This window comes from Pan paniscus, chromosome 18 (genome assembly GCF_029289425.2).
Source record: "Pan paniscus chromosome 18, NHGRI_mPanPan1-v2.0_pri, whole genome shotgun sequence".
Classification (NCBI taxonomy): domain Eukaryota; kingdom Metazoa; phylum Chordata; class Mammalia; order Primates; family Hominidae; genus Pan; species Pan paniscus.
The window spans coordinates 49046654-49068524 of NC_073267.2; the positions used below are offsets into that span (position 1 = coordinate 49046654).

Consider the following 21871-nt stretch of genomic DNA (forward strand, 5'->3'; position numbering starts at 1 on the left):
ACATGGTAAAATGCTCATCATGATCAAGGTAATTTGTGTATCTATCATCTCACATACATTTTTTTAAAATAGAGTGTGTGTGTGTGTGAGATGAGAATATCTAAGATCTACCCTTTCAGCAAAAATCACTTTTATAACACAGTATTAAATACAGGAACATTGCTGTACATTAGATCTCCAGAACTCATTCAACCTGCACACCTGAAATTCTGTACACTTTAAACATCACCCAATTTCCCTCCCCTCCCGCATCCTGGGACCCATTATTTTACTCTCTGCTTTCAAGAGCTTAGGTATTTTAGATCCCACATGTAAATGAGATCATGCAGCATTTGTCTTTCTGCATCTGGCTTATTCCACTTAGCATCATGTCCTCCAGGCCCATCCATGTTGTTGCAAATGTCAGAATTTCCTTCTTTTCAAAGCTGAATAAAATTCAGTTTTATGTATACACATTTTCTTTATACATTCATCAATCTATGGTCATTAAATTCTTTTACAAATCTACACTATTATAAATAATCTTACAATCAGCATGTGTTTAACATAGTAATTTTACTTCTTTGAATAAATAACAAGAAGTGGGATCACCAGATGATATGATAGCTTTATTTTTCAATTTATTGAGTAACCAATCCTACCACACCCTAAAAGGATTCCCTTTTCAGCACATTCTTGCCAATATGTGTTATATGTCTTGCTGATAACAGCCATTTTAAGTGGTGGGAGGTGATATCTCATCATGATTTTGATTTGAATTCCTCTGATAATTAGTAATGTTGAGAACCCTTTTAGGCTCTGTTTTCCATGTGTGTGTTTTCTGAAGAAAAACCTATCCAGTTTTTGCCCTTTTTATCAGATCATTTGTTATTTGCTATTGAGTTGCATGAGTTATTTATACTTTTGGATAGAACTTATGTCAGATATATAATTGCACATAGTTTTTTTCCTGTGCTTTTTTCTATTAAATTCAAAGAAATCATTTCTGAATCAATGACAGGAAGTTTTTTTCCATGTGGTCTATGAGTTTGTGGCTTCAGGTTATGTTCATTTTTAGTTTATTTTTGAATATGGTGTTAGAGAAGGTCTAATTTTATTTCTTTTGCATATGGATGTCCAGTTTTTACATCATATATTGAGGAGACTGTCCATCCTTCACTGTGTGTTCTTGGGATACAAAATCAGGAAGATGCATAATTAAAAAAGAAAACATCAGATGAATATTCCTGGTGAATATGGACCTAAAAGTTCTCAATAAAATACTAGCAAATAGAATCCAGAAGCACTTTAAAATGTAATACATCATGATCAAGTAGGCTTTACCCCTGGAAGGCGAGGTTCATTCAACATCGACAATTCAGTAACTGTGATTCACCATGTAAGCAGAATAATAGCAAAAACTGTATGATTATCTCAATAGATGCTGAGAAAGCTTTTGATAGGATCCAACATCCACTCATAATAAAAACCCTTAACAGACTAGGCATCAAAAAAATATACCTCGAAATAATAAGAGCCATCTATGACCAACCCACAGTCAACATTATACTGAGTGAGCAAAAGCTCAAAACCCTTTAGAAGTGAAAGAAGACCAAGATGCCCTCTCACCACTGCTATTGAACATAGTACTAGAAATCCTAGTCAGAGCAACCGAGCAATATCAAAATAAAAGGCAGCTGATATGGTTTGAATTTGTGTCCCCACTCAAATTAAATGTCAAATTGTAATTCCCAGTGTTGAGGGTGGGGCCTGGTGAAAGGCGATTAGATCATGGGGATGAGTCTCTCTCTCTCTCGTGCTGATCCCATGATAGAGCCCTCAGGAGATCTGGTTTCAAAGTATGTGGCACCTCCCTTGTCTCTCTTCCTCCTGCTCCAGCCATGTAGGACATGATGCTTCCCTTTCTGTACTGATTGTCAGGATCCTGAGGACTCCCCAGCCATGCTTCCTGTACAGCCTGAAGAACCATGAAACAATTAAAAATCTTTATAAATTACACAGTCTCAGGTGTTTCTTTATAGTGTGCGAATGGACTAATACAGAATCCAAATAGGAAAAGAAGAAGTCAATGTATCTCTCCAAACTGATGATATAATTCTATACCTACAAAATTCTAAAGACCCTGCCAAAATAATTCTAGAATAGATAAACAACTTTGGTAAAGTGTTGGGATACAAAATCAATGTACAAAAATCTAGCATTTCTATACCCCAACTATGTCCAAGCTGAGACTGAAATCAAGAACACAATCCTATCCCACTTACAATATTCACACACACAAAATATGAAATGCCTGGAAATACAGGTAACAAACAAGGTGAAAGATCTCTACAAGGAGAACTACAAAACACAGCAGAAAGAAATCACAAATGACACAAATAAATGGGAAAACATTTCATGCTCATGGTTGGGAGAATCAGTATTGTAAAAATTGTCATACTGTCCAAAGCAATTTACAGATTGAATACAATTTACATAAAACTATCACCATCATTCTTCACAGAATTAGAAAAATTTTATATATTCTAAATTTGTATGGAACCAAAAACAGCCTGAATAGCCAAAGCAATCCTAAGCAGAAAGAGCAATGCCAGAGGCATCATGATACCCGACTTTAAACTACACCATAAAGTCACAGTAACAAAAACAGCTTGGTACTGGTACATGAGAAGACATGCAGGAAAAATGGGACAAAATAGAAAACAGAAATAAAGAAATAAAGCTGCACATATACAACCATCTTATATTTGATAAGGCTGACAAAAACAAGCAATGAGGAAAAATCTCTGTATTCCGTAAATGGTGTTGGGACAACTGGATTATGGCAGATATACAGAATGGAAGAGTGAAGGAGGCTGGGCAGCTTCTATCTAGATATCAGAAGATGTATATAGAGAACTATGTGCCCAGGAAGAAGCCTGATGCAGGAGTGGAGCCACCATGGACAGCCTCTACTAGGGCAGTGCCAAAGATGTGGAGAATCACTTGAACACAGGAGGCAGAGGTTGCAGTGAGCTGAGATCGTGCCATTACTCTGCAGACTGGACAATGACAGAAAAATCCCATCTAAAAAAAATTAATGTAAGAAAATAGAGAGCCCAGGAATAAAGCCAAATATCTACAACCAACTTTTCTTTGACAACACTGACAAAAATATTCACTGGAGAAACAACCTTCTATTCAATAAGTGGTGCTGGGAGAATTAGACAGCCTTACGTAGAAGAATAAAACCAGACTTCTATCTCACCAGAGGCAAAAATTAACTGAATATAGATTCAATATTTATAAGTATAAACTGAAACTATAAAAATACTTGAAGAAAATATAAGGAAAATTCTCAGGACATTGCCCTAGGCAAATAAAATATGACTAAGACTGCAAAAGCAAATGCAATGAAAACAAAAATAGACAAATGGGATTTAGCTGAACTAAAGATCTTCTGCACAGAAAAAAGAAATAATCAACATGGTGCACAAACAGCCTACAGAATGGTAGAAGGTACCATCTCACCTCAGTTAAGATGACTTTTATCAAAAAAGAAAAAAAAAAGGCCGGGTGCAGTGGCTCACACCTGTAATCCCAGTACTTTGGGAGGCCGAGCTGGGTGGATCGCTTGAGGTTAGGAGTTCGAGACGGGCTTAGCCAACATGACGAAACCCTGTCTCTACTAAAAATACAAAAATTAGCCGGGCATGATGGCAGGTGGCTGTATTCCCAGCTACTCGCAAAGCTGAGGCAAGAGAATCGCTTGAACCCAGGAGGTGGAGGTTGCAGTGAGCTGAGATTGTGCCTCTGCACTCCAGCCTGGGTGACAAGAGGGAAACTCTGTCAAAAAAGAAAGAAGGAAAGAAGGAAGGAAGGAAGGAAAAAAAGAAGGAAGGAAAGAAGGAAGGAAGGAAGTAAAGAAGGAGGGAAGGAAGGAAGGAAGGAAGGAAAGAAGGAAGAAAGGAAAGAAGGAAGGAAGGAAAGAACGACATGGAAACTGAACAACCTGCTCCTGAATGACTGACTACTGGGTACATAATGAAATGAAGCCAGAAATAAAGATGTTCTTTGAAACCAATGAGGACAAAGACACAACATACCAGAATCTCTGGGACACATTTAAGCAGTGTGTAGAGGGAAATTTATAGCACTAAATGCCCACAAGAGAAAGCAGGAAAGACCTAAAATTGACACCCTAACATCACAATTAAAAGAACTAGAGAAGCAAGAGCAAACATATTCAAAAGCTAGCAGAAGGCAAGAAATAACTAAGATGAGAGAAGAACTGAAGGAGATAGAGACACAAAAAACCCTTCAAAAAATCAATGAATCCAGGAGCTGGTTTTTTGAAAAGATCTACAAAATTGATAGACCACTAGCAAGACTAATAAAGAAGAAAAGAGAGAAAAATCAAATAGATGCAATAAAAAATGGTAAAGGGGATATCACCACCGATCCGACAGAAATACAAACTACCATCAGAGAATACTATAAACACCTCTATGCAAATAAACTAGAAAATCTAGAAGGAATGGATAAATTCCTGGACACATACACCCTCCCAAGACTAAACCAGGAAGAAGTTGAATCCCTGAATAGACCAATAACAGGCTCTGAAATTGAGGCAATAATTAATAGACTCCAACCAAAAAAAGTCCAGGACCAGACAGATTCACAGTGGAATTCTACCAGAGGTATAAGGAGGAGCTGGTACCATTCCTTTTGAAACTATTCCAATCCATAGAAAAAGAGGGAATCCTCCCTAACTCATTTTATGAGGCCAGCATCATCCTGATACCAAAGCCTGACAGAGACAGAACAAAAAAAGAGAATTTTAGACCAATATCTCTGATGAACATAGATGCAAAAATCCTCAATAAAATACTGGTAAACCGAATCCAGCAGCACATCAAAAAGCTTATCCACCATGATCAAGTGGGCTTCATCGCTGGGATGCAAGGCTGATTCAACATACACAAATCAATAAACGTAATCCAGCATATAAACAGAACCAAAGACAAAAACCACATGATTATCTCAACAGATGCAGAAAAGGCCATTGACAAAATTCAACAACCTTTCATGCTAAAAACTCTCAATAAATTAGGTATAGATGGTATGTATCTCAAAATGATAAAAGCTATTTATGACAAACCCACAGCCAATATCATACTGAATGGGCAAAAACTGGAAGCATTCCCTTTGAAAACTGGCACAAGACAGGGATGACTTCTCTCACCACTCCTATTCAACATAGTGTCAGATGTTCTGGCCAGGGCAATCAGGCAGAAGAAAGAAATAAAGTGCATTCAATTAGGAAAAGAGGAAGTCAAATTGTCCCTCTTTGCAGATGACATGATTGTATATTTAGAAATCTCCATCATCTCAGCCCAAAATCTCCTTAAGCTAATAAGCAACTTCAGCAAAGTCTCAGGATACAAAATCAATGTGCAAAAATCACAAGCATTCTTATACACCAATAACAGACAAACAGAGAGCCAAATCATGAGTGAACTCCCATTCACAATTGCTTCAAAGAGAATAAAATACCTAGGAATCCAACTTACAAGGGATGTGAGGATCTCTTCAAGGATAACTGCAAACCACTGCTCAAAGAAATAAAAGAGGATACAAACAAATGGAAGAACATTCCATGCTCATGAATAGGAAGAATCAATATCGTGAAAATGGCCGTACTGCCCAAGGTAATTTACAGATTCAATGCCATCCCCATCAAGCTACCAATGACTTTCTTCACAGAATTGGAAAAAACTACTTTAAAGTTCATATGGAACCAAAAAAGGGCCCACATTGCCAAGTCAATCCTAAGCCAAAAGAACAAAGATGGAGGCATCACACTACCTGACTTCAAACTATACTACAAGGCTATAGTAACCAAAACAGTATGGTACTGGCACCAAAACAGAGGTATAGGCCAGTGGAACAGAACAGAGCCCTCAGAAAATACCACACATCTACTACCATCTGATCTTTGACAAACCTGACAAAAACAAGAAATGGGGAAAGGATTACCTATTTATAAATGGTACTGGGAAGACTGGCTAGCCATTTGTGGAAAGCTGAAACTGGAGCCCTTCCTTACACCTTACACAAAACTTAATTCAAGATGCATTAAAGACTTAAATGCTAGACCTAAAACCGTAAAAACCCTAGAAGAAAACCTAGGCAATACCATTCAGAACATAGGCATGGGCAAGGACTTCATTTCTAAAACACCAAAAGCAATGGCAACAAAAGCCAAAATTGACCAATGGGATCTAATTAAACTACAGAGCTTCTGCACAGCAAAAGAAACTACCATCAGAGTGAACAGACAACCAAGAGAATGGGAGAAAATTTTTGCAATCTACTCATCTGACAAAGGGCTAATACCCAGAATCTACAATGAACCCAAACACATTTACAAGAAAAAAACAAACAACCCCATCACAAATTGGGCGAAGGATATGAACAGACACTTCTCAAAAGAAGACATTTATGCAGCCAACAGACACATGAAAAAATGCTCATCATCACTGGCCATCAGAGAAATGCAAATCAAAACCACAATGAGATACCATCTCACACCAGTTGGTACGGCAATCATTAAAAAGTCAGGGAACAACAGGCGCTGGTGAGGATGTGGAGAAATAGGAACACTTTTACACTGTTGGTGGGACTGTAAACTAGTTCAACCATTGTGGAAGACAGTTTGGTGATCCTCAAGGATCTAGAACTAGAAATACCATTTGACCCAGCAATCCCATTACTTGGTATATACTCAAAGGATTATAAATCATGCTGCTATAAAGACACATGCACACTTATGTTTATTGTGTCACTATTGACAATAGCAAAGACTTGGAGCCAACCCAAATGTCCATCAGTGATAGACTGGATTAAGAAAATGTGGCACATATACACCATGGAATACTATGCAGCCATTAAAAAGGATGAGTTCATGTCCTTTGTAGGGACATGGATGAAAATGGAAACCATCATTCTGAGCAAACTATCACAAGGACAGAAAACCAAACACTGCATGTTCTCACTCATAGGTGGGAATTGAACAATGAGAACATTTGGACTAAGGGTGGGGAACATCATACACACACCGGGGCCTGTCATGGGGTCGTGGGAGCTGGGAGGGATAGCATTAGGAAATACACCTAATGTAATGTTAATGGGTGCAGCACACCAACATAGCACATGTATACATATGTAACAAACCTACACGTTGTGCACATGGACCCTAGAACTTAAATTATTATAAAAAAAGAAAGGAAAAAATAACTATTAATTTTTCTGAACCATGAACATGGAATATTTCAGATATATTTTCAATTTGTGTGTGTTCACTTTATATTTTATTATCAATTATTTTTGGTTTTCTTTTAGAAATCTTTCACTTATTTGGTAATATGAAATATAATTTTTAGCTATTATAAACAAAATGCTTTATTGATTTTTTGCTGTTTGCATTTAGCAATGCCACCAATTTTTGTATGTAGGTGTTGTATTCTGCAAATTTACAGAATTTTTTATCAATTATAATAGTTTTTCCAGCACCATTTATTAAATACGGAATCATTTCCCCATTTCTTGTATTTGTCAGATTTGTCAAAGATCAGATGGTTGTAGATATGCGGCATTATTTCTGAGGGCTCTGTTCTGTTCCATTGGTCTATATCTGTTTTGGTACCAGTACCATGCTGTTTTGGTTACTGTAGTCTTGTAGTATAGCTTGAAGTCAGGTAGCGTGATGCCTCCAGCTTTGTTCTTTTGGCTTAGGAGTGACTTGGCAATGTGGGCCCTTTTTTGTTCCATATGAACTTTAAAATAGTTTTTTCCAATTCTGTGAAGAAAGTCATTGGTAGCTTGATGGGGTTGGCATTGAATCTATAAATTACCTTGGGCAGTACGGCCATTTTCACGATATTGATTCTTCCTCCCCATGAGCATGGAATGTTCTTCCATTTGTTTGTGTCCTCTTTTATTTCATTGAGCAGTGGTTTGTAGTTCTCTTTGAAGAGGTCCTTCACGTCCCTTGTAAGTTGGATTCCTAGGTATTTTATTCTCTTTGAAGCAATTGTGAATGGGAGTTCACTCATGATTTGGCTCTCTGTTCGTCTGTTATTGGTGTATAAGAATGCTTGTGATTTTTGCACATTGATTTTGTTCCTTTCCTCTGTATTTTAAATTAAGGTATATTTTCAGGAGTTTAAATTTCCAAGTTATAAAATAAAATGTATTGACTATCTTTCATCTTTTTAAATTCATCTTATGAATTTTATTTATGTAAGTGTTTTGTCTTAGTCTTTGTGACTGGCTTGGAAGATTATATCAACAGATTTTCTTTTGACCTCTCTACATATGGGAAGAGCACAAATGTTGTTTCTATTATAGTATATACATGCAAAACTTGAGTTATAGTGAAATGGTTTAACCAAGATTACTCATTAGGGTTTTGAGGACCTTCCTCATGCATCCCTCTGATCATGTTTCTCTGCTGCTCAAAAGCTTTGTCCCTTTTCCTGCACATAAAGTGTACACATCTTACCCAGTCACTAGTGGCCATCAGGCTCTCATAAATCCTTTTTGCTGTTTATCCTAGTCACAACTCTTGTCCAACCTGTTATTTCCAGCACACTAAACCACACACTACTTAATGCTCTGCACTTTTCATCTTTGTGCCTTTTGCTAAACTGTCATCTTTGAAGACCTATTGCTGCTTATTGCATGAAGTTTTATTTGATGGCCTCAGTCTAACACAGCTATCTATTTTTCAATTGGATTTAAAATTGTCTCTCTCTCTACATTGGATTAGAGTTGCTATGTTCCTGTTCTACATTCCTTGCTAGACTGAAAGCTCACTGGCCAGGTCCTATTCATGCTTATTCATTGTAAATTTCTCCACATTGGAGGCATCCTGTCCATGAATGAACACATGAATAAAACTTGGTGTTGAAACTCCAAGTTATCTTGACCTGCAACTTCACACACTCAACTATATAAAATTGGGATCAAATAAATATTCTCGCATAACTATTAGTAAGTCAATATTTACCTTATATTGTAAGTTTCATCTATAAATATGCATCTTCCATTGCCTGATCCCTAACAAAACATAAAAACTAAAAAATCTTAAGATTATTAAAAATATAGGCAATGTTAAGATCACCAGCTTTTCAAATGCAGCAAAATAAATGAAAAAAAAAAAACCTTTCAACAGGGATAACTAAAACCTTACTTTTCCCATTGAGTAGATCTTCTAGCCCAATATGTTTATTAGTCTGTAAGAAAATATTAACGTTCATTAATTCCCCAAAGTTTGCTGTCAGTCAAGTCTCCACTCTTTCCCTTGGGGCATGAGAGATAGTGTAGATGAGGTACAGACATGCTCTACTCAAGGTCTCTGCACATGGCTAAAAATGCAGGTGTGAAATTCATGTTCTCAATCCATGAAACAATACTCATGAAAAATGCAACTCTGTTCCAGGACATCGTGCAGAATGAAGAAATAATGCAATTGTGGTAAATCTGGAAATTACAATTGTTTGTGGACTGCCCATTTTTTCATATGCCTTCCAATAAATCAGGTGAAAACATGTATTCCGTATAAAAATCCACATTGTGTTAGCTCTGGGAATGCACCTTCCTCCCTCCACCTACAGGCAGAACCGTACACTTGGATCATGCACCCAGCTGCTGCTCTCTGACGTCCATGACGTGGCTCATGCTAAATCCCATATCCTGTGCTCCATTCTCAGGAATAGAGTGAGCCTTGCACTCATCTGGGTCAGAGTCATTGCTGGGAGTGATGGGGGTTTCCTGAGGGGCAACTTTGTCTTGCAGGAGACTCAATGATAATCTGGACTTTCTTTGCACAGCACAGAAATGTAAGAAAGTTTCAACCAATCCTGTCTCCCTCTCTCCTTCACTCAGGGACAGGCTTCCATCATATGCCATCAGCTTCCCCAGGCTCATTTACCCTCCATGCATTTTCCCTCAAAAGAGTGGATGCCCTCCTTCGACCAATGCATGCACACTTAATCGGCTACTGGAGATTTCTGCTCAGAAGACCAATAATAATACTCATATTTTTGCAAAATTATTTATAACAAAGTCTGATTCTATTGTCAAATATAAAATATTAATTAATATTAAATCAATATTGCATTGATTAATATTAGTATTAAAATATTAATCAATATAAAATGTTAATCATGGTAATAATTGATTTTGTGTGTCACCTTGACTGGGACATAGTCTCAGTTATTCAATCAAACACTAATCTAGATGTTGCTCTGATGTATAATACAGGTATTATTAAAGCCTGTCATCACTTCTCTAGGTCAGGAAGATTGTCCTAGATGAACTTGTTCGGTCTGATTTAATCCTAGCAGAGGAGAAGACAATGGAACTCTATGGTGGACAGCAGCTGTAGGACTTCCCAGGAATTCCATCCTGTCTTTCCGGATGGCCAGCTCCATTGGCTCTGGCTGTGCCTAGCCAGATCTCACAATTGCCATCGTTCAGAGCTCACAGCCCAATAAAGTGTCCATCCTCAGCTCTCCCAAAAGTCCACAAGAGACGGTGGTGGCTCTGTGACAGGGTGAGAAGCAGAAGATCAGCTCTACATCAGTATCCCATTTGAGGAAACGACTATGAGTGTCCACTTGCATTTCCCAAATGCATCTGTGCATAGAAGACAGCAGGGGCATCCAGGCACCAGGAAATGAGAAAGATCCCTCAGCCTGCCAGGTCCTTAGGAGCCACAGCCACAGCAACACCTGATTTCCAGGTAATGCATCTGAGACCTGTGGTTTAGGCCACAGGAAGCACACCCTCCATTTTCAGAATAAAGGAGAAAAGGGAAGTGTAAGACTGAAGCCTAGAGAAAAGGAAAATGGATTAGCAGAGAAAGGACCAAATGGATCAGTTCTGAGTCAGATGTTCAGTTTTAAAGGATGATGGGGTTACTGTGAAGACTGTCAGGATTCTAAGGACCCAGGCCCTGGGCGAGCCTCTCTCTTCGTCCCAATCTGAATCCCAAAGCCTGTTCCAATCAGAGATTCCCACGGAGACGCCTGCACTGAGTCTGACTGAAAAACACTTCCCAGGTTCCCCTGGGCTTCCTCAGGACTCTGATTCTGGTGACCAGGGCAGGGACACTTCTGTCCCCAAAGTGACACTCGGGCTTCTGTGGAGGTGAGAATGTGTCCTCCTGTCACAAAAACAAAGACACACCAGGGAAGGAAAGTGTCACATTCAGAGACATTAAACGTAAGTACAGAATTGTAAATCTGAAAGGTTCTCTGAGGAAACTTGATGAATCAGCCCCAGATGCTGAGAGAAAATCAGCCTTTAGCACCACCAGCCCCTGCCACGGAGAGCAGCCCAGTTCATAGGGCCCAGGACACCCCCTCGTGGTCTCAGATGCCCCTGCAGTGAGGTTTTTGTCTGGGCTCACATTGACCTCCCCTCACTGTGTCTCTAGTACAGTAATACACAGCCATGTCCTCAGCTCTCAGACTGTTCATTTGCAGATACAGTGTGTTCTTAGCATTGTCTCTGGAGATGGTGAATTGGCCCTTCAAGGAGTCTGCGTAGCTTGTGCTACTCCCATCACTATTAATACGTGAGACCCACACCAGCCCCTTCCCTGGAGCTTGGCGGACCCAGTGCATCCAGTAGCTACTGAAGGTGAATCCAGAGGCTGCACAGGAGAGTCTCAGGGACCCTCCAGGCTGTACTAAGCCTCCCCCAGACTCCACCAGCTGCACCTCACACTGGACACCTGCAAACACAGAGACACCCTGGTCAGAAACTGCCAGAGTGCTTATCTCACTCATGTCCATTCACACTCCATGTCTCTAGTTTTCCATCAGTCACCTTTTAAAATAGCAACAAGGAAAACCCAGCTCAGCCCAAACTCCATGGTGAGTTCTGTGTGTGCAGTCCTGATCAGCAAGTAGAAACACCTGGGAATCCCAGGGCTGGGGCTCTTCTCCCAGAGGTGCAGGGTCAGGGCTGGGCTGGTTTTCTTCAGCAGAGTGAGGGCCCTATTTGCATATCTCCTACTATATAGCAAGCTCTGCGGTGAGACACCTGAAGAGAGAGCAGGACCCAGGGCAGATGAAAGTGTTCTGAGGAAGATGGGTGACAACAATGGGATTTGAGTAATTGTGCTTATTGTGAAACTGTGCTGTGATAAAATCTTTGCACTGATCACCTTATTTCAGATTTACCTATGTGTGTAAATTATGTTCTGTAGGAGTCAATGTTATCTATTTGCAGATGTAAAAGTAAACCCACACATGGATGGGCTCTCTGTGTATCTAAGAGCTCATGTCTGGGATGGGTGAGTGCTGGTGTCTGGGCCTGCACTTCTCACCACTGGCCCTGACTCCTCCCTTAGCCAACTCCAGGACAGAGCTGGCCATGCCTAGTGTGCTTTGCAGAAGTCACTGCCTAATCAGAATATGGGTGATTTTGCTGCACTCTCCTGTTTACCTTAAACTATGGAGAGAACTAGGGTTCAGGTAGATAACTTTCAGGTATTTCTGACATTTAACATACTTGTATCTATCTTTCTGTCACTCCTACATTGTCTAATTTTCAACTTGTTTCCTGATAATAAATTTTATAAGATTTGATTGACGGATTATAAACTTTACATATTTAAAGTGTAAAATTGACAATCATGACATAACTATTACCATTATAAAGAAGGTGGACAAGTGAAATTCCCTCAGTTTCTTTTCTGTCCTTCTACTTCCTATTTCTATTTCGTTATCCTTTCTCCTTCCCTTCTGCCAACACATTCCCAGGCAACTACTAATCTTCTTTATATTACTTTAGATCAGTTTTCATTTTCCAGAATTTTTAAAAATAGAATCGTATATACTCTTATCTGTTTGGCTTATTTTACTCTATTTAAATACTTGATAATGTAATCTTCTTATTGTGTATATCAGTAATTCCTTTATTATGAATGATGGGTAGCATTCCAGTAAACAAAGTTACCATAATTTGTTTTTCTATTAGGCAGCTGAAAAACATTTGGATTCTTTTATTATTTTTGGTGTTAATAAAAATTTTGTTATTCAGATTTGAAATGTATATAGATGAGAATTTCTTTTTTTACAACAAGAATAAAATCAACAATAACAATTAATCAGAGAAAATGGACTTTTGCAAATTGTCTTTAATACTTCAGATCATTGAAATTTTAAGACAATCAACAAACCTGAAATCTAGAGAGAGACAAGTTCTTGTAGGGAGAATCAAATTTAGGGTGTGAGCTGAACTGAGGCAGAGTTCACCAAATGCAATATAGGCTAGTACAAGATAAAATACACTGATATACATTGAACTGTTTTGAGTCGAGTGTGATAAGCATGTTTTTAGTGAGAAATTCTCAGGAACCACATACTGAAGAGTTTTTCTATTCTTTTGAATGTCTTTCCCTTATAACGAGAATAGTCACAAAAATCTTCCCTTCCCAAAGTGTCTGTCTGGGGTGTATCAGAGCCCACACCTGAAATGCTTCCAGAGCCAAGTCTCTTACACCCACTACAGAACTAAGAAATCACTCAACAGGGGCAAACCACCAAAATCAGTATCCTAAATGCACTGGTTTAACCCCTCAGGAATTGAGATGGGAACAGAGCTCCCCACCAAGGTTCTACTGGGAAGCAGCTCCCCTCTCTTATGGAATCACAGCCTTAGTCTGCAGAGCAGGGCAGCAGATCTGGAAGGTGATGACACCGATGAAGAACACTGCAGCTGTGGAAGGGATCACCCGGGGAAACGGGGGGCTCTACTCCGGGGGAAGGGGAGCTGAAGAGCAAGGCAGAAAGGAGCCCCCATGTCAAACTTCGGGGTTCCAGGGAGGGAAGTGGAAGTGGCACCGCCTTGAAAACCCGGGCAGTGGAGCAGCCGCTGTACCCACCCCGCCAAGGATGCGGGGTTCCTGGGCCTTGGGAGGTTCTGTGCAGGCTGCTCAGGCCGCGTCTCCAGGGTTCGGCCGCATGTCAGGGTGACCACGGAGGCCGCCATTCCCGACTACCGGCCGGGGTCGTGATCAGCTCTGCCCGGACCTCCCTGAGCACCAGGGCAATGCGGGGAGCTTGTGGAGATGTCGCCCCTGCCCTGGACACCGGTCAGGGCCCAGAGAGGATCAGGCTGCGAAGGGCAGCGCAAGGAGGGGCAGCGAGGGCTGATGCTCCACGGAGCCGGTGGGAGCCAGGAGCAGGCAGCAGCTCTGATCTCTCAGGCGGCTCCAGCTGCTCTAATCAGGGCAGTGGGCTCGGACTCTGTGCTCTTGGAGGTCAAGGAACAGGAAGGAGCCCTGCCTCCCCGGGCGTGGCTGCAGCCACCCAAACCGCGGCTGAAGACACGGGCCTCTCGCTCCATGAAGCCGGCAGAAGCCCTGCCCCGCAAACCGCGGGCTGCAGCCTCAGGCATCCCTGCACTCTTGGGGTCCCCAGGAAAAGCCCTCTGCTCTTGCATGCTCCGAAGTGCCTGCTCCCACTTCTTGGCTTCTTCCTGCTTTTGGCGCCTGCTCTGATCTTGGAGCAAAGTCTGGGCGGAGCCCCAGGGACCATGAACTGCAAAAGGAGGCAGGAAGATTCCTGTGCAGAGGGGGAGGGTCCCCAGGAAGGGCCTGAAGGCTGGGCCCGGGCTCCCAGATACTCAGACCACAGTGGGGACTTGTGGTGCTGTCTATGGCCCACCCATGACCACCCATGGACCAATGGGCATGCACTTCCTTCCCTCGGAGGTCCATAAAAACCCCTGGGCTCAGCCAGAGCAGGACAGAAGATGGAGAGACGACAGGAAGACCAGCTGCAGGGAGGAGCTACCCTCTCTCCTGAGAGCTGGGAAGACGACAGGATGACCAGCTGCAGAGAGGAGCTACCATTTCTCCTGAGAACTGGGAAGACGACAGGATGACCAGCTGCAGAGAGGAGCTACCATTTCTCCTGAGAACTGGGAAGACAACAGGACGACCAGCTGCAGGGAGGAGCTACCTTCTCTGCTTAGAGCTGAACACTCAACCAGTCAACCTGCCTACAGAGAGGAGCTACTCACTGGGGGTCTCCTCTGAGATGCTCGAATGCTTCATGAAGCTAGTCTTTGCCTTGCTCACCCACCACATGGCTGCATACTTCATTCTTTCCAGATGTAGGACACGAACTTGGGCAAAGTCGCCGCTGGCCACAGAGGGTTCTGGCCAGAAAAAGCAACACCCCAGTGATCCCGAAACAACTATGGTAAATACTGTAGGCCATGGTAACACAGTAGTATTTGTGTATCTAAACATAAAAAAGGTATAGATAAATAGGGAAGCATATTATTGTGGAACCACCATTGTTTGTGTCATCTGTTAGTGGCAAAAACTTTGTTATGCAGAGCATAACTGTATTTAAATTTCTGGGGAAAAAATACAGCCACCCAAGAACATAAAATTGATAAAACACTTCTTATGAAATGGAAGATAGAGAAATACTTTCCCAGGCAAAGAAAAACTGAAGAAATTCATCACCACTAGAATACCTCACAAGAAATGTCAAAGGGTCTCCACTAGGTACCCAATAGAATGAGCTCCTGTTTCAGCCCCACTCTGGCATCTGTCCTGTGATTGTTCTGTGTAGATCTGCTTTCTGCTCTCCTAGGGTTTTTCCTCTCTTGAGTCATGTGTCCCTTCCCCTCCTTATTTTCAGTCTATCACCACAATTCATATTTAGCTGGGAACACTGGAGGTTTTGGAAAAGATTTTTGTCTATTCTTCACCAGGTCTAATGAGTTCTCTCCATGGGTGTCCATGTCTGTTTTGTTTTCTTGCATTCCCATGGGAGGATGTCCTTGTTCCTTGCGTACTTTCAGTACTGTGTTGAATAAGTGCTAAGAGTTCTCATCCTTGTCTTTTCCAGTTTTCAAAAGAAAAGAATTACTTTCTATTAAGTATGATGTTAGCTGTGGACTTGTCATGTGGCCTTTATTGTGTTGTACTTTATTTCTGTACACAATTGAGAGTTGTTTTCCATGAAGAGATGTTGAATTTTCATCTTCTGCATCTATTAATATAGAAATATAGTTTTTATCCTTCATTCTATAGATGTGATATATCATGTTTTTTGACTTGTGTATGTTGAAGGGTAATTGAATCCCTGGGTTGAATCCCACTTGGTCATGGTGTATTATGATTATTATTATTTGAAATGCTGTTTGATTTGGTGTGCTAGTATTTTTAGATTTTTAAATTTATGTTCAACAGGATATAGATCTTTTACCGGAGTCCATCTGATTGCTTTTTATGGGTTTGTTCAGGCTTTCTACTCCTTCTTTTTTAATCTTGTTAGGTAGTATGTGTCCATGAATTTATCTAATTCCTCTAGGTTTTCAAATTTTTCACATAGACATGTTTATTATAGTGCTTCATAATTTATTTTAGTTCTGGTATATCAGTTGAGGCATCTTCTGCTTCTATTTTATTTATTTGGGTCATGGCTCTCTCTCTCTCTCTCTCTCTCTCTCTCTCTCTCTCTCTATATATATATATATATATATATACATATATATTCTTTTTTTGTTAGCCAGCTACTAATGGCTTTCAACTTTGCTTATCTTTTTTTGTTATTTTAATATTTTCTGGTATTTTTAGTCTTAATTCTGTTTATGTCTAATCTGTTCTTTGTTGTTTTTTAAAATAATTTTGAGTTTAGCCTTTTCTTGTTCATGTCTAATCTGTTCTTTGTTGTTTTTTAAAATAATTTTGAGTTTAGCCTTTTCTTGTTCTTAAAGTTCTCTGAGATGCATTGTTATGTTGGTTATTTAAAATATTTCTGCTTCTTTGATGTGGGCATTTATTGCTATAAATTTGCCTCATAATACTGGTTTGGATAAGTGCCATAAGATTTGGTATGTTTTGCTTCTATTGTATTTGTTTCATACATTTTTATATTTTCTTCTTAATGTCTTCTTTCACCCATTGGCCATGTAAGAGTGTTTTGTTTAATTTTTGTGTTTATATAGTTTTGAAATTTTCTCTAGGCTGGGCAGTGGCTCATGCCTGTAATCCCAGCACTTTTGGAGGCCAAAGCTGGTGGCTGACTTTAGGTCCGGAGGTCAAGACCAGCCTGGCCAACATGGTGAAACCCTGTCGCTACTAAGAGCACAAAAATCAGCTGGGCATGGTGGCAAGCACCTGTAATTTCAGCTACTTGGGAGGCTGAGGCACGAAAATCATTTGAACTTGGAAGGCAGAAGTTGCAGTGAGCTGAGTTTGTGCCACTGCACTCCAGCCTGGGCAATAGAGCAAGAGTTCATCTCAAAAAATAAAAAAAAGAGAATTTCCTCCAATTACTGATGTTTAGTTTCATTTCATCTTTAATCAGATAAACAGTTGGCATCATTTTATATAAAAATTTTGACACATGTACTGTATTAACATATGGTCAATCCTGAAGAATATTGCATGTGCTGAAGAAAAGAATATGTGCTCTGAAGTTGTTTGGCTCAATGTTCTGTAAATGTCAGGTCCATTTGGAATATAGTGCAGTTTAAATCCAATGCTTATCTGTTAATTATTGGCTAGATAATCTATCCAATGCTGAGTAATGTGTTGAATTATCCAAGTATAATTGTATAAAGTTAGAATCTGTCCCTTACTATGTAACATATTTGCCTTATATATTTGAGTTCTCAGGTGTGGGTACATATATATATATATATATATTTACAATTGTTATCTATTCTTGCTCCATTGATCATTTTTTTGTTATATAATGTCCATTTTGGTCTCTCTTTATAGCATTTGACTTGAAATTTGTTTTGTCTGATGTAAGTGCTCATTATTGGTTTCTATTTTTGTAGCATATCTTTTTTCCCCCATTCACTTTTAGTCCTTGTGTAGATTTTCAGATGATGTCACTCTTTTGTAAACAGCAGAGAGTTGGGACTTAAAAAAAATCTATGTGAACAGTATATTTTTAATTGAGGAGTTTTATTTATTTACATATAAGGTTATTTTGAATCTCTGTTTCTATGCCTTCCATGTAGAACTGTGAGTCAGTTAAACCTCTTTTCTTTGTAAGTTACCCAGTCTTGAGTATTTCTTCATAGCAGTATGAGAAGAAAAAAATGCACTCTTTTGGTACCACCGAGAGTAAGGCACTGCTATAAAGATACCTGAAAATATGGAAGCAACATTGGAACTAGGTAAGAGATAGAGGTTGGAACAGTTGGCAGGGCTCAGAAGAAGACAGGAAGATATTGAAAAGTTTGTAATTTCCTAGAGACTTGTTGAATGACCTTGAACAAAATGCTGATAGTAATATGGACAATAAAATCCAGGATGAGGGGGTCCCAGATGGAGATTAGGAACTTTTGGGGAACTGGAGCAAAGGTGACTTCTGCTATGCTTTAGCATGAAGACTGGGAGCATTTTGTCTCTGCCCTAGAGATCTGTGGAACTTTGAACTTGAGAGAGGTGGTTTAGAGTATCTGGCAGAAGAAATTTCTAACCAGCAAAGCGTTCAGGACAAACAAGAGCATAAAAGTATGGAACATTTTCAGCTGACGATGCCATAGAAAAGAAAAACCAATTTTCTGGGTAAAAACTCAAGCATGCTGCAAAAATTTGCATAAGTAACAAGAAGCCAAGTGCCAATCACCAAGAAAGTGGGGAAAAATGTCTTCAGAACATGTCAGAGGTCTTCACGACAGTACCTCCAATCACAGGCCAAGAGCCCCAAAAGGAAAATAATGGTTTCATGTGCCTGGTCCAGGGCTTTCCTGCTCTGTGCAGTTTTGGGAAATGGTGCCTTGAGTCCCAGCTACTTCAGCTCCAGCTGTAGCTAAAGGGGGCCAAGGCACAGCTCAGGCCACTGCTTCAGATGGTGCAAATCCCAAACCTTGGCAGCTTCCCTGTCATGTTTGCACAGAAGTTAAGAATAGAGATTTGGGAACCTCCACCTAGATTTCAGAAAAATGTATGGAAATGTCTTCATGTCCAGGCAGAAGTTTGCTGGTTGGGGGGTGATGTAGCCATCATATAAAACCTCTGTTAGGGTAGTGCTGAAGAGAAATGTGGAGTTGAAGCCACCATACAGAGTCCTCACTGGGCCTCTGCCTAGTGGAGCTGAGAGAAGAGGGCCACTGTCCTCCAGAACCCAGAATGGGAGATCAACTCACATCTTCCACTCTGAGCCTGGAAAAGCTGAAGACACTCAACACCAGTCCATGAAAGCAGCTGGGAATGGGGCTGTACTTTGCAAAGCCATGGTGGCAGAACTGTCAGAAACCATTAGAGTCCACCTCTTCCATCAGCCTGACCTGGAAGTGAGACGTGGAGTCAAATGAGATTATTTTGGAACTTTAAGGTTTAATGACTGCCCTATTGGATTTTGATCTTGCATGGGCCTGTAGCTCCTCATTTCAGCCAATTTCTCCCATTTGGAATGGGTGTTTTTCCTCAATATCTATACTTATATTGTATCTAGGAAATAACTAACTTGCTTTTGATTTTACAGGCTCATAGGTGGAAGGGACTTACCTTGTCTCTGATGAGATTTTGGACTTGGACTTTTGAGTCAGTGCTGGATTGAGTTAAGACTTTAGGGGACTGCTCCACTCCAGATTGTTGACAGAACAAGACTCCGTCTCAACAACAAAAAACAAAAAAAAGAAAAAAAAAGACTTTAAGGGACTGTTGAAAAGGCATGATTGTGTTTTGAAATGTGAGGACATGAGATTTGGAAGGGGCCAGGAGAAGAATGATATGGTTTCTCTGTGTCCCCACCCAAAATCTCATCTTGAATTATCATCCCCATAATCTCACATACGAATAGTGGGACCCGATGGAGGTAATTTAATTGCAGGAGTAGGTTCCCCCAGGCTGTTCGTGTGATAATGAGTGTGTCTCACAACATGTGATGGTTGTATAAGCATTTGGCATTTCCCCAGCTTGCAATTTTCCATCCTGCTGCCTTGTGAAGAAGATGCCTTGCTTCCCTTTTCCCTTCTGCCATAATTAAAAGTTTCCAGAGGCCTCCCCAGCAATGCATAATTATGAATCGATTAAGCCTCTTTTCTAAATAACTTACTCAGTCTTGGATATTACTTCATAACAGTGTGAAAACTGACTAATACAGAGTTTTCTTCTAATATTTTAACATGATACATTTAGATTAATATAACTATGTATTTATTTCTAAGATGGAGTGTGACTCTGTCACCCAAGCTGGAGTGCAGTGGCATAATCTCAGCTCACTTCACCTCTGCCTCCCAGGATCAAGTGATTCTCCTGCCTTAACTGCTGAGTACCTGGGAATAAAGACACGTGCCACAACGCCCAGCAAATTTTTGTATTTTTAGTAGAGATGGGGTTTTACCATGTTGGCCATGCCAGTCTTGAACTCTTGACCTCAGGTGATCTGCCTGCCTCCACCTCCCAAAGTGCCAGGATTACAGGCCTCAGCCACCATGCCTGGCCAAGATTAATATAAATATGTAATTTAATGATGTATTTGAAAAGTTCATGGTCATACAAACACACATACATACACAACAGCCCAGCAAAGACACACACATGTATATACATGCAAAAATGCATGTATATTTAAACATCACACCAACACACCCATTTGTTTCATATTATTCTAATTATTTAATTGAATTTAAATTGTGTTTGCAGTTTGAGGTTGTAGTACAAAATAATATTTTTCTATGTGTCTGTCTGCCTATTCCAATATTAAAATACAAATATATTTCAATTCGTGTTTTGGTAAAACTGAATGTAAATGCAATTACTGGCATATATGTTATTTAAATGTATAATGGTATTTAATTTTAAATATCAGTCTGTTATTAATGAATAGAATAATAAGACAAACTTCACTTTTTAAATTGTATTACATTATTTGTTGAATTAACATTATGGTTTTAAACTAGGCAGGATAAATTGTTTTTATTTGAAAAGTTGTGAAAAAACATTTTATGGCATGAATATTTAATACAAACTCTAGTCCTTATTTGCCAATATCCTTTATAATAGAGAACATCCAGCAATATGAAACTGAACCCAGCTCATGCTTTCCAGGAGTCACTCACAATGGCAGCTTCCTAGAGGGTGGTCAGAGAGTGTGCAAACACATGAGGATTTGGGCTTCATTATCAAAGCACTAGTGAGCCCCAGGGCTGAGCACACAGAGGGCAGCAGTAGCTGTGGAGCCCACTCTGTGGTACTTAGGGAAAGGAGGGGATTGGATGGGGGTGATGTCTGCAGGACCCGAGAAAAGGGTGAGGAGGGCAGATAATCTGCAGGTAGATGAGTATATTCTAAGAATGGTCATCCTCCTAAACTTGGTTGGCTTCAATGATTATGAAGAGAAGAGAAGTGATTCACCACACATGGAGGACAGAAAGTAAAGGGACTTTCTGTTTCCTCCCTGGAGACTTAGGAAGATAAAAGGCTTCGAAGAAGAAAGGAAGGTGAAGAAACAGTCTGCAAAACAGGACATTAGAAGCCAACCAAAGTGGAGAACAAGAGTCTTTAAAGTGCTGTTTAATTTCCACGAACAGTAGATAAAACAAAAAGAAACAAAACACCATGCATATGCTGAGTTAAAGTAAGAAAACCTATGCGATTGTTTGACTCTTACAGCACATGAACACAAAACTCTTTTATTCGGGGAAACAGAGTTTGTATTGAGGATTCGCATTTTTTAAGACTGGGTCTCACTTTGTCACCCAGGCTGGAGTGCAGTGGCACAATCACAGCTCACTGCAGCCTCAACCTCCCAGGCTCAGGAGATCCTCAAGCCTCAACCTTCCAAGTAGTTGGGACCACAGGTAGCACTACACCCAGCTATTTTTT

General features: G+C 40.1%; 1 gene segment (V, D, J or C); it reads right to left on the bottom strand.

Annotated features, from left to right (window-relative positions):
• Positions 1-1703: 1703 nt before the first annotated feature.
• Positions 1704-11941, bottom strand: LOC100974127 (immunoglobulin heavy variable 3-74-like). The segment is given in 3 exon segments: positions 1704-1974; positions 11481-11785; positions 11881-11941. Coding segments are annotated over 3 exon segments (492 nt in total).
• Positions 11942-21871: the final 9930 nt, after the last annotated feature.